Raw genomic sequence first — 13,892 nt, forward strand, 5'->3', positions numbered from 1 at the left:
TCCTTACTACAGTCATAGAAATATTAATTCTCCTTATCAAACACTCACAAACAACTCCCTACTGGGACTGTTTCAGAAAGACAGGAAGATAAGTCTGCACAGAGGCCTAAAACAAGGCTATGCATGAGGTGAACGCCTCATCTAAAATCATGCAAGCATATTTGCACAGCAGTTTTTTTTTCCTGTCAGCAACATCTGAATGTGATAGATGAAGGAAATCTAACCTGAAGATGAAACTCTTAATTTAAAGAGACCGTTTTTGTATGTTAATACAGATCTTGCCTCATCTTTGGAATGCTTTTGGTTTGAGTTAAGAAAAGTAAAACCAAGCTGTGCACCTGTCCTATTCATCCTGCTCCTCAGTACTTTTTGGATGGTAGTGTTATCCAGTATCTGTCAACCTCTAAGAATAAAGACTTGCACACCTGCCAGTCACTGCTTTTTTCCCCAGCTGCGACTCACCATCACAGAGAATCTAAATGTACTTGTAGGGGAATGCGAATTTCCCAGCTGTTTATATGTGGGCTAATAGTAATCTGATTTTAGAAAGATTGTGTGATTAGATAGGAAGATTGTCTGATTGAGTTTAAGCTTGATTACAATTTGAAAGTAGTCCTTAATGTGGAGAACTGTGGTCTTATTAGAACAAACCCAAAATTATTCTAGAAGGCCTGTATTTGAAACAGAGATGCCCTCAGGTAAAATAGTTTTGGAGTTACTTAACTGGAATGAATGAGGTTGTGAAATTCAAGAGCAGTCTTAAACCTTGGAGCAGAGCCAGCTTTCATTCTGCTCTTTGGCTTACTGTAGCATCTCTGGGAACTGATCACCAAGCAACTTAGTACATACTTGCTAGTTCTCAAGAAAACATTTAGCTACAAATGCATTTACATACAGTATACAATTATAGCATTTGTCGGAAGCTCTTGTCTGGCATGACTGGAAGAAGTGCTTCGTTGTCTGGGCATGAGGGTGGATAGATAAGTAAATAAGTAATACATTTTCGACTGCATGATGAGTGTTCATTGGTTTTGTAAGCAGGTCTTGAGGATTTAAATACTTGCGCAGCTGTAGGAAACCAGTGAAGGGAATGCAGCAGTGGAATATGACGTATTTGCATACTGTCTGTGTACACTTTATAGAGCTCTTTAATAGGTCCTGACACTGGACTCGTTAAACCAGTGCTCACACTGGAGATCTCACTCCTTGAGATCTACTTTCCTGCATGTTTAATCTCCACCAAAATCTAACGCACCTGTTTTAGTTGATCAAGAACTTCTTAATTCGTGTACTTATGCACTATAAAGAGCCATTTTGTTGTATAAATAGTGTGAGTATTGTGTTCACACTGAATTCCAAATAGAAAAAGTACACTTTAAATACCAGGATTGTGCACTTAATAAACCAAAAAAATGAAGTGTGGAATGTTGGATAGCGGAGGGGGATGGGCTATCAGACTCAGATGTTGAATGAAAAAATAACCTTATAAAACCTTATCATTTGGGACACAGCTAATGATTAGATGGCCAGGTGGGCACAATTATGGGTTGGAGCTAAAGTCTTCAGGAAGGTAGATCTCTAGGAACTGGGTTGGTGACCGCTGCTTTAAACAATTAATGGAAAATCTTGACATTTAAGCTACATTTTCCATTACAGAGTGTTAAAATGTTGTTATATCATCATTACTGGAATCTACAGTTTTAATGTTATTTCAAATCAGCCCCGAATTCATGAACTTCAGTACGCAAACTACAGGATGTTATGGTTTATATTTAAATTTTCATACAACCCTTTAATAGTTCATTTGGAACTACCCTTGAATGTATTCATTACATTAGCTTTTCATTTGATACAGTGATGCGAGTATAATATTCTGTAACCAGGTATAACAGGTGTCCTTTTCCCAGCACTCATCACCTGCAAAATTATCACCAGGTCTAGGAGAAAATAACACCCACAACAATAGCTGTAACATGTTGGCTATCACCCAGAGCTCTCATATTACAAAGTTGCATTTCAAAAGAGCTTATACAAGAATTGCCTGGGCTACAGAGATAAGATAGATAGATTATCTATTGATTTAAGTTTGTTTATTATTTCCTTAACCGCCTTCTTTTACAGTGTTTCTATTGTTGTTTTCTCTGGGGGTTTTTTGCCTTTGTTTTTTTGCATCTACCAAAATATGTCTTTGCTTTTGTTTTGTTCCTCTGCCCTGACTTCTTGGTGTCACCCTGCTTAAGATGGCTTTGCAGTATTGACCGGTTACAAGAAAACCTTTCTCACAGGTATGGACTGAATGTGTCTACCGTACATGTGACGTCCGTCTGTCCATCCGACGCTTTTTTCCACCACTGTGTACTGACGTCTGCTTGAAGTCGAGGCCTGGGCTTTGCTCAGTTTTCACTTGTTTGCCAATCCCTCTTCTTACATCCGTCTTTTGTTCTTCTGATCTTGTCTTTATTTCCATATGGATGTCTTAATTTCCGCTTAACTTCTTTTGCTGTTAGTGGTAAGCGTGTGCTTGTGTGCCACACTGTATATTTGTGTCTGCTTACTGTCTGTAAGAGTCCAAGCCAACACACTGTGACGCACATTTTGCCATCACGTACAGAGTGGGCTGTGAGGTTCTGATTAGTCCTATCTTTCATTTACACCCACGCCACTCAAGCGACTGGCAGCGAGGGCCCGCTCAATAGCCTGGTCTCTGACATTGTACACTTCCCTTGCTGTGTGTTGGTGTGTATAATTATTTCACATTCTAAAGGCTCCCTGTATTCTCTGTTTGAACTAATGAGTGCTGGAGAGTATGTGAAATACAGTGATATTCAGACTTGGTTTGAATGCATCTAGTAAATTTCCGTATGGTATCAACTCTCCCTAACAATACAAAATATAAAACATTTTTAAACATGAAAAACAGTACATACACTGTGGCCAAAATTATGTGGACACCTGACCGTCACACCCGTATGTGCTTGTTGAATATCCTATGGCAGGTTTAGTCCTTCTATCTGTTATAATAACGTCCACTCTTCTGGGAAGGCTTTCCACTAGATTTCGGAGCGTGGCTGTGGGGATTTGTGAGCATTCAGCCTCGAGGATTAATAATGTCATGCCATGATGTTGAGTGAGGAGGCCTGGGGTGCAGTCGGTGTTCCAGTTCATCCTAAAGGTATTCAGTGGGGTTGAGGTCTCTGTGCAGGACATTTGATTTCTTCCACACCAACATTGGCAAGCCTTGTCTTCATGGACCTCGTGCATCGTCATGCTGGAACAGGTTTGGAATAGACCCCTTAGTCCCAGTGAAGGGAAATTGTAATGCTATATTATACAAAAACGTTCTATACCATTGTGTGCGTCCAACTTTGTGCCAACAGTTTGTCAGAAGCCCTCATATGGTTGGGAAGGTCAGATGTCCACATACTTTTGACCATATAGTGTATATTTGTGCTTGAGTCATGCAAAAAACATCTTTTCTTCTTATGGCCTTTTTGGTTTTCCAAGTGAATATAAACATGACGTATTTATATGTACACAGTAATGATAGATGCTTTTAAAATGTTAATTGTGCAATACAGTTTGATTCTGTCTGCTCAACATAACTGTGGTTTGTGTGTGTGTGTGTGTGTGGGTGGAGCGGGACTTTGCTCATCTAGGTTTGCGGTGTTCATATTGTGCAAGTATGTGTATGTGGCGCTATGCACAACCCACGGGAAGTCCTGTCATTCCATCAGCGTTCTCTCAAATCTGTACTGTCAGCTTTGGTGATATAAGTGGTGCACATGTTTGTGACCAAGAGATACCAGAAAATCGTCTCTGTTTCTTTGTTAGAAAATTTTCCAAGCTGACTGGTCTGAGAATCCCAGCTCTGTTAATGCTGTTTGATTTTTTTAATTTATTTTTTGTCATGTCTGATGTACTATATAGTTACTCAGCCTGTGCATAATGTTTAGCACAACAAGCACACAGACCAAACTGCAAACATACAACAGTTTTAGCCTGTAACCTTTCAACGTTTCCTTTTTTCCATGGTGGTTGTCAGATGTGTTCCAGTAACACAGACCTCAGAGAATTCAAATTTGACCTTTGACCTCTAAGTCAGACACAAGATTTCCATTTCCTCACTCCCCCATATTTCACATTTAGTTAGATTAACTTGAGTCAATACTGCATGCGTGTTTTCACTTTTCCATTTCAGTGGATTGTAATAGTGTGTGTGGATGGAGACACATAGTAATGTTCCAGTCAGTATGCCTGCTCGATGATTGATGTACTGTTAGAGATAATGGCCTGTTTTATATTATGACTGAGAGATTAAAAGAACTAAATAATTACCACAATACAAAACCAAATCCAACAAAAAAACAACAGAAATATCTTTTTCTACCACTACAGAGGAAAAACTACAGTTAACTTGCTGCTAAACTGCAGAACATACAACTGTGTTGTACAGAGCTTTTTTCCTTTAGTATTAAATTCTGCATACAACGAGAAGCGCAGAGCCTAAACTCGGCCCTTTTATAGAATAAACACACAATTCTCATAATTATCTTTGTAGTAGATCATATAAAATTTGTTGAAGCTTAATGTGTCTATGATCACTTTCCATGCAGTTATGTTTAAAAGGCATCTTGATTGTACATGTATGCACTTCTCAGCCATTGTAGTTCTCTCATGTAAAATAAACCATTTTTACACCGATACACAACGAGCGATTTAGACAATTTCACCAAAAGCTTTGTAGTGTTAAGATCATCTTAAGTGTTTCAGTGTTCTGTCATTGATCTTATGATGATCTTTGTGCTCTAGTGCTTTGCATAATTGGACTGCTTGTGTATCCACAGACAATAACGGTCTCCTCTCCATCTCGGTCAAAGGGACACAACTGCCGGGTCATCGGGAGGTAAGCGTACATCCATCTCTAGCTGAGTACTGCGTATACATTGGGAGATAAATGTACAAGTTAAATATTGTTTTAATACTATGATTTATGTGTGTTTGTTTGTGTTGAATGGCTTACTTCAATGATGCAACTTATCTGTCTGTCTCTCTATCTGTCTGTCTCTCTATTGAGCAATCAAACGCTGACTTGTTCATAAATCTTTCACCTTTAATAATTATCTTAAACCATACATTGTTCTCCCATAAACAGTGAGCTACATCTACCTTGTGCATATACTCACTGACCATTTTATCAAGCATAGGTATAGATGTAGGTACAACTACTGACTGTAGCACACCTGTTACTTGTGGTGTTGCCTGTAGGTTAAACGTTGGAATATTTTGGTAACACCACAAACATGCTGTTAAATACATCAGGGCTTCTCATATAATTCTTGTTGGTTGCTTCTCATATAATTCTCGTTGGCTATTCATTCAACATCATCTATACAGACAGATTTATTTATTTATTTATTTATTTATTTATTTATTTATGAGATCAGTACTACGTTCAGTGCCAGTCAAAATCTTGCATTCAATTAATCAAGGATTCTGGGTTTTTCGGCATTTCCGGATCGGACGTTTGAACTTGTGTTGACTTGCAAAGTGTCTCGTTGCGAGCACAAGCTTTGCAGTTTGCATAGGTCATGTGACCTAAGAGAATGAAAAGTAAAATATTTATGTACTCTATACAGTATATTACAGCTGTATTACAGATAAATACATAACTGTTCTGTATGTGGCAGTGTTTTGGGAGATTTTACATTTGAACAAATTTTAACAATTATTATTCTTTTTTTTTAATTCATGTTGTTTTGATGTGTATATTACTGTTGATTGTCAATTATATAAGCATTACGGATATGGCTTTTCTGTATTATGAACATGATGTCAGAAAGTACAGAACTCATACTTTACAGTACTTTACAGTAAAGTACAGTACTTTACAGTACAAAACACCTGAAATAGGAATGAACATTAAACCAAGATTAAAATGAATTAAAGTGGCAGTTTTAAATATTGATGAAATATTGACTTTTAAATATTGGCTATTTTCTGTACTTTGTTCAAATTCAAACTCTTATTAGAAAATGATGTGTTTGCTGTTGCATTTCCCTAAAGGGTGTGCATAATTTAACACAAGTTCAGTTGCAAAGCGTGAATTTGCATTTGCATTTTTCTGCACTGCCCAAATGAAAACGGAAATGCAATGTCCCTGTGCCATTTTATTTACAATGTCTAAACTGGTCTGATTCAGCTGTCAGGAAAAAAACTAATAGCAGTCCTTCCATTCTCAGTGGCACTTTTCTCTTCCGCATTCTATGCAGACAAAAAAGGAAATGCCCTTGCGATCTTGTCTGCATTTTTTGCAGGGCTATTATATTATTCTCTCGTTATTATATTATACTATTATATTTAATATATCAGAGTGCATAAGTAGTGAATAGAGATTTATTTGGAACTCAGCCTGTCTTTTGGCAGGGCAACAGGGTTTGCTGGTGGGTGATTATTGCTCAGTGCATTATTGTTTTTGCCAAGCAGCAGTATTTGGCAACCTTTTGATGCATCCAAAAGGAATTTGGATGCACTTGCTACTGTGACTGACAAGACTTAAAAGTATTCAATACTAAATATAGTTATTGCGTCAAGATATCAGAACTTGGTGATTTAATGACCATATTACTGGCATGTAACACATTACTATTTGCTTAAAATAATCACAGTTAGTTTGAAGATGCCACACCAAGCTAATCAGAATTTTTCTGGGTTTCCTTGGAGCTAACTGGTATACTTGGTTTCATATACTTCAGTGTACATTAAACTACATTGTTATAATGTTTTAATTACAAACGCAAGAAGAAAGGAATGTGTACTTCCTTTTCTTAGTAAAATTAGCTAATCCTAAACTGTTGGCCAGCAAATTCTATGGTTTCTTTTTACGTCTTTTCCATTGGTCCATAATCAAAGTTTCCACCACCAGCTTCCTTATTTGTCAGTTTCATCACTGGTATAGCTGTATGATTCTACTCAAGGTTTCACACGTTTTAACAGCCTGAAAAATGTTTGAGTTACAGTTCAATAATCAATATTAATATGCTCAGTATTTATAGCGGGGATGTTATAGTGGTGGATTATGAATAATAATAATAATAAACAATACTGTTCATAATCACAAATGTAAACACAGGAGCCTGTACTATAATGTAGGCAATTGGGTTTAGTGTTAATGTTTAATTTGTAAATGTAATTCAGATGCACAGACATGGATATTTATCATCTCATTAGTCCATAGTTTTAGAAATAGGCGCATTTATATTCAATTTATAGACACTACGATTCGATCTGGAGGTGGAGTCTTAGGCAGATGGCCTATACAAAGAAGCTTTGTTGTCATTGCATGTTTTTTTTGATGTTGGAACATGACTTCATTTCAACAAAGATGCTGTAATCTTTGAAGTTTTCTTTGTGTTTCTGACCATCCTCCTAACTATGTAGGAGTAGGCATGGGCCGGTTACCGGTTTCAAGGAATATCGCGGTTTGAAAAAGTCATGGTTTCAAAACCACTAAAATTTTCCGTTATACCGTTCCTGTAATTAGATGGTATCACATCTATACTTTTGTTTAAGTCCTCCACCATTGTGTACATCTGTTCAAAATCACGACATCTAAAAACAACCAAAAAAAAACAACTGCTGGCTCTCCGGTGTCTTTGCCACTGTTTGTGTGTTGTACGGAGAGAGACTGTGTGTATGTGTGTGATACACTCTCGCTGTCTCTCTCCTTGTGTGTATATGTGCATCAACACTGAAATAACAGTCGATTTTATAGCATTATTTGACGTTATTTTATAGTTATTTAACCTGACATACATGTTTACTGCTGTTCCAAATATTCTATATTTTGCTTAAAAATAAAATATATTGTGTTCAGTGGAAAGAAGTTGTTTTTTACCCAGCCATTTAAAAATAACACATTTAGAGCTGTAATCACAATACCGTGAAACCATGATATTTTTGCTTAAGGTTATCATACCGTCAAAATGTCATACCAGAACATGCCTATGTAGGTGGCAATAAAGTTGGTATGCTCTCCCTTCATTCAAACTAGAAAGCAACGACGCGACAATGAAAAGAGATGTGGCGACAGAGTGAGTTACATTTGAATTGACATTTTCTCGATTCTATGAAATTGTAGTATGACCAAACAAGTGCCTGCAGTGAATACCATACAGCACGGGTTATCTGTTTTCCCCACGATCCTCTTCCCTTGTACTTCAGTTCCTGCCTGCATTTAGCCTTCCTTTGGCACCTAAAAAGGAAACGTATGATAAAATACATTTCAGTCAAACACAGCACACTGATGACTTCTACCATTTCATATCAGAATTAAAAAAAAAAAATGTGTGAAGAGGCACATGTATACTTGATCCCTATAAATTGCATCTTTCATATAAAATTATGTATACAGAAGATGACATATGGTAGGCTTGAGAAGCTTTTTTTTTTTTTTTTTTTTAGTGTTTGAGAATTATTACAGATGGGAAGTGCCATAATATTTATGAAGGTTGTGTCACTTAATGAAATTAACTCATGTTTGTATCCAAAAAGGCTTAAATTATTATTTAAATATTTCTGTATACAGCTGAGCTTTTTGTTCTAAAACTCCACCTTGTCCTTGCTGTGAGCAGATAAGTGGAACAGACAGATTGCCCCAGTTATCCTCGTATGACCATTGTTCTCAGATTAACTCTTGCTACAAAAGGCCCCACAGCCTACACATTTTGATTTCAGTGTGTGACTTGATGTTGCTGGCTGTGTTTGGCTGAAGTATAAGTGTTATTAGCTAGCTAAAAATATCTGGTAGTGTTAGAAATTGCAGCTGTCTCTCTTATACTTCTGAATTGTAGAGCGCAGAAGATGAATGGTGGGTTTTCTTGTTCACAGGAATTCCTGTATACGAAGCACTAAAGAAAACCTTTTCAGTTTATATAGAGAGAAATTTTTCCAGGAGGTTGAAGCTGAAGGTTTTGAAAGAGGGAATATCGGGAAGCGTTGACACTTTCACTTTAACACAGGATATAGAGGGAGTAAACTAACTGAACTCTTATCTACAGGGTACGAGTGAGGCCAGCTTTCAGTGTGAGTCATGAAAACAAAGCATGCAGCATGAATCCCCTGGATCCGCGCTATTCACCATATAACTCCTAGGACATAGTACTGGTTTGTAAGTGATATGCAGACTCAAATAGAGGTATGTTCAGGGTGCATGTACATTTACAATAGAATAAGGTTTTAAGAAATTGTATGTATTTATTTATTACATTTTATAAACATTTGGCTTATTTGCTATGCTAGGCAAATGTTTCTTTTCTATACTGTTAATTATGATAGTGTTTTGTGTACAGCCTCATGTGAATATAATGCTCCATCTATTTTTTTTTTTTTAAAGCTACCACAGCACTTTCATCCACAGTGTGTATTTGTGTGCATGAGGAATGGCATGTATGGACCTCAAACACAAGTATAGTAACCTGACTCCATATTAAAATATGCATATTTACTGGAGAGCATATATAGACCTATAGTTAAAGTGAATCATGTTAAATAGGATTGTTTATATGCAGTTAAATGATTTATGGAGCACATAGATTTTCAGACACATTTCTGGTAGTGTCAGCCGCCTTCTTTATTTCTGAGCAATTGCTGCTGTTGTTAGCCTGGAGCATTGCTGTATTCAGGAGTGTTCAATACCATGCATTAACCAGTTCTGGTGGCTTTTTGAAGAATGGCTGAATGCCAAAGTGATCTGAGCTCCTTCTGCACGAACATGCCCAAGAGAGTGTCTGTCTGTAATAATTCATATGGATTAGCTTTCTCCCGTTTAATTAGCAGTCAGACTAAGGCTTTTAGAGTGATGAAGTCATGGAGGCTCTTCGCATTTGGATATTGCTTTCCTGATTACTATATTACTCTCCATTAATTATTATATTGCTCTCCATTGTTCTAAATTATAAATAAAACCCACTTCTTTCTTAGTTACACTGAGGAGGAATTTTGGTCCAGAATAAGGATACTGTTTGATGAACGGCCCATAGGTAACAACAATAGTAACAATAACAACACTAGAACTGACAGCAATAACACGAACAACACAACCATAGTAAAACAATAATAACAATAACACTATAATAACAACAGTGAGGTATCACATTATGTAGGGTGTGATACCTCAGGATGTGATACCTCTGTAGGGTGGAGCCTCACAGCTCCAGGGAAGAAACTATCGCGGAGTCTGCTGCTGGTGGCACTGATGCTCCCGTACCTTCTGCCAGATGGCAGGAGAGTGAAGAATCCATGAGGGGGTGAGGGGGAACATCCATAATACTGGTGGCTTTTTGGATCTAGTGGTTGCTCAATGAGATGTCAGAGGGTACAGAGACTCTAATGATCTTTTCAGTTGTTCTCACAATTTGCTGTAGGGTCTTGCATTTGAAGGCTGTACAGTTCCTGTACCACATGGTCAGACAGCTGGTCAGGACACTCTCTGTTGTTCCTCCGTAGAAGGGGGGGGGGGGGGGGTGGTTGGCTCTTTTTAGCTTCCTCAGGAAGTGGAGGTGCTGCTGGGCCTTCTTGGCTTGGCAGGTGGTGTTGAGAGTCCAAGAGAAGTCTTCTGTCATGTGCACACCAAGACACTTAGAGCTTTTGAGTCTCTCCACAGTCGTTCCATTGATATGCATTGGCGAGTAGTCCACTTGGGCCCTCCTGACGTCGACAATCATCTCTTTAATCTTATCAACATTCAAAGATAGATTATTGTCTCTAGACCATACTGCGAGCTGGTTCACCTCCTCTCTGTACGCTGACTCATCATTGTTGCTGATGAGGCCCACGCCTGTAGTGTCATCAGCAAACTTGATGATGTGATTAGAACTGAACTTTGCAGAACAGTCATGAGTCAGCAGGGTTAATAGCAGTGGACTGAGCACACAACCGATGGTGGAGTTACTAAGTGCACCTTTTAATAAAATTAACAAAATAAATAATGAATTACACTATATCGGGGAGAAAATGTTAACACAACTCACCAATGGCTAAATGAAGTCTATGTCCAAAGCAACAGCCTCGTCCAGGAATTCAGAGAGGCTTCCGTGATCATATTAGCTCAGTTGTCTGTTGTAATGCAGAGGAGTCTTTCCTCAAGTAAACCCCATGCAGAAATTGCTTCTTTGAGGCCCGTTGCAATAGATTCTTTTCTGTGGGATTTTGGGGGAAAATGAAGTTTGCAAACACTTGCTCTTCATTTCAAACTCTCTGTTAATGTAATGAATATTCAGGCTCAGGTACGGTTACATGGTTCTACTTGACCACAAGTTTGTTGTGGGAGCAAAATATTCAACAGTGTAAATTTCTCTCTCTATTACCAGTCTACATTTCGCATACAACTCGGGCAGAGCATCTTGTATCGTTTGCCATGTGTGTCACTCATTTTTTTTAAACCCCTCGTTACTTACTGTGCTTATTGAGCACATATGCTTGGCTAAATGAAACGTGATTGCCTCCGTTATTTCAACAACAACGTAAACAACACTACAAACAATTACTTGCAAGATTAATAACAAAATGAATAATATTAAAACCACAACACTACCGGCAAATAATAAGACTATCGGCACTTGTTATAAGAATAACATCATAATATCAGTAACGTCTTAAATAAGCGTCAAGTCAAAATCTTGCATTACGCTTCATGCACTAAGTGAGCCAACAGTAGATTTACTGCACATGTAATGTGTAAAATCAGATGCACACTATGTATGGATGTACCCAACTATTTAAAACATTTAAAAACCTCAAAATAATATGTTGAGTGAAATGATGGAAAACCGGTGCAACATATTTGCTCCAACGAATTCTTTTGTAATCTGTGACAAGTCACATCCTGTCTTTTCTGTTTCATTTTTACTCCTATGGCTTCATATTCATGACAGACGGGGCCGTGTTTAGATGCTGATGACTGATCAGCCCTCACAGTTACGTAATAGTTGCCAAAAATATAAGCATCACCAAAAGTTCCATTTAGTTTTGTAGTGCTGTGTAATGAGTACTGTGTAAACTTGAGAATACAGAGGGGTGTCTGTGTTTTACTTGAAACAGATACTTTAAGGTCCACTAATAATGGAAGCTGAATAATATGTGGCCAGCTGCTTACAGTAACACATGATTTCTGTTGACAGGGACAGGAGGGCATAATATTAGTACTCAAGAGCCACTCACTGTGTGTTGTTCTACTAATAATGCTATGTTTAGCACGGCTGATAAGAACATGCTCATCTGTCCACATGATTGTGTGTATGCATAGTGTGTTTGTGTATTCATAGATGAACATTCGTATTAATTTGTCTTTTTACGCAATGGTAACTTAACTGTTTTTGGATGTAGGTCTTGACCTCTCTCACTTAGTGTTCAGTAGCATCATTGTATTATAAACCTGTACGGAAATTTGTAGGCATGTAAGATCAAATGATTTGCTGAATAATTATTTGTATGTGTGTGTGTTGCATGGCTTCTTTAAGGCAAAATTCAGTGCTTCATCTTCATGCATTGGTGTCATCTTAAAGCAGCATTCTAGCTGCACTTATGATTGTCAGCTACTTGTGGTAGTGGCAGTGGTAATTCAATGGTTAAGACATTGGGCTACTGATCAGAAGGTTGTGAGTTCAAACCCCAGCATTACCAAGCAGCCCTTGGCCAAGGCCCTTAACCCTCAACTGCTCAAATGTATAAATGAGATAAATGTAAGTCGCTCTGGATAAGAGCATCTGCCAAATGCCATAAATGTAAGTGTATTTGAATAGTTTTGCAATTCATATGCATATCTTAACGGGATAGTAATTCATGGTTGACAGAACCCAGAATAATATTTGTAGAATGTGTGAATCTATTGCTTGTGTTCCTCTTTGACCACTCTTTTTTATATATAGATCTTTCCTGTTCTTTCTTTTTAGATTGATAAGCTGCACCAGAACAATGACTCTGTGTATTTCAGAGATGGCATACGACGCATCGATTTTGTCTTGTCCTACACCGACGACAAAGATGGAGACAAGAAAGCGGTATGTAAACTTTCACTCAGACAGATTTGCTGATACTCTGAGTAACTCTTATAATTATGACTGATTTACTGTCGGCATGTTTCGCTTTAACGGTTTTCACTGTTCTCAGTAGAGGTATCATGGTCTCTAAAATGGTGCATGTGTCCAGAAGTTTTGATGGAGCGCATATGGTGTGATTCTGATGGTTGAGAAACTTCCAGCAGTCGTCACATGATCAACAGTGTTGCAGCAGTGATTACACAGTTTGAAAAAATGATCCAGGAAATGATTATTTGCCAAGGGCACACGATCAGCTAGTTTCAGTTCCAATCTTGTTTTTGTTATCCATGTTCTTGAGAGGTTTAATTACATTTAGTATATTTTACTCCATTTAGTACATTAGTAACATGCACTGCCTGAATTGGGCAGCAATAAATCTCGTCTTGTCACACCACTGTAGTCTTTTTTTGTTATGTATTACAACACAATTAACGTTTTTTGTTTTTGTTTTTTTTTTTAAACCACTTCCCCCATCCCTAAAGTTAAGGATGCTCAGATTGATCGGCAGTCTCAAAATTTGGCTAATCTCATGAACCGATTACAATTTGATGACATAAAACGTGAGGACCTAAAACACATGATGACGTTAAACTTTAGCACTGAACTCATGTCATCACCAGTGTGGAATTATTACGAGGTCTCAAGAAACAATGAAAAATTCACTATTTGCCTTTTTTTGAAGGCCTTTTAAAATGTTCATTATAAAATGAATATTTGTTGCACTTTTTTATTTGATTATCAATTAAAACAACAATCTACAACATTACTGTAAATAATATAACCAAGACAACATCTGTG

At 37.6% G+C, this 13,892-nt stretch overlaps 2 protein-coding genes across 2 annotated transcripts in view; one reads left to right on the forward strand and one right to left on the reverse strand.

Annotated features, from left to right (window-relative positions):
• Positions 1–2,553, reverse strand: part of ano9b (anoctamin 9b) — a 34,733-nt gene extending 32,180 nt beyond the window's left edge. Inside the window, exon 1 of the mRNA XM_053616801.1 lies at positions 2,312–2,553. Within this exon, the coding sequence (XP_053472776.1) occupies positions 2,312–2,467 (156 nt within the window). The 5' untranslated portion in view covers positions 2,468–2,553. The remainder of the gene's footprint in view (positions 1–2,311) is intronic.
• The window catches only part of ano5b (anoctamin 5b), a 34,661-nt gene that overhangs the window by 5,591 nt on the left and 15,178 nt on the right, over positions 1–13,892 (forward strand). Inside the window, exons 2-4 of the mRNA XM_053616800.1 lie at positions 2,241–2,285; positions 4,845–4,903; positions 12,948–13,055. Of these exons, the coding sequence (XP_053472775.1) occupies positions 2,241–2,285; positions 4,845–4,903; positions 12,948–13,055 (212 nt within the window). The remainder of the gene's footprint in view (positions 1–2,240; positions 2,286–4,844; positions 4,904–12,947; positions 13,056–13,892) is intronic.

The sequence above is a fragment of the Ictalurus furcatus genome, chromosome 27, assembly GCF_023375685.1.
Source record: "Ictalurus furcatus strain D&B chromosome 27, Billie_1.0, whole genome shotgun sequence".
Lineage (NCBI taxonomy): Eukaryota > Metazoa > Chordata > Actinopteri > Siluriformes > Ictaluridae > Ictalurus > Ictalurus furcatus.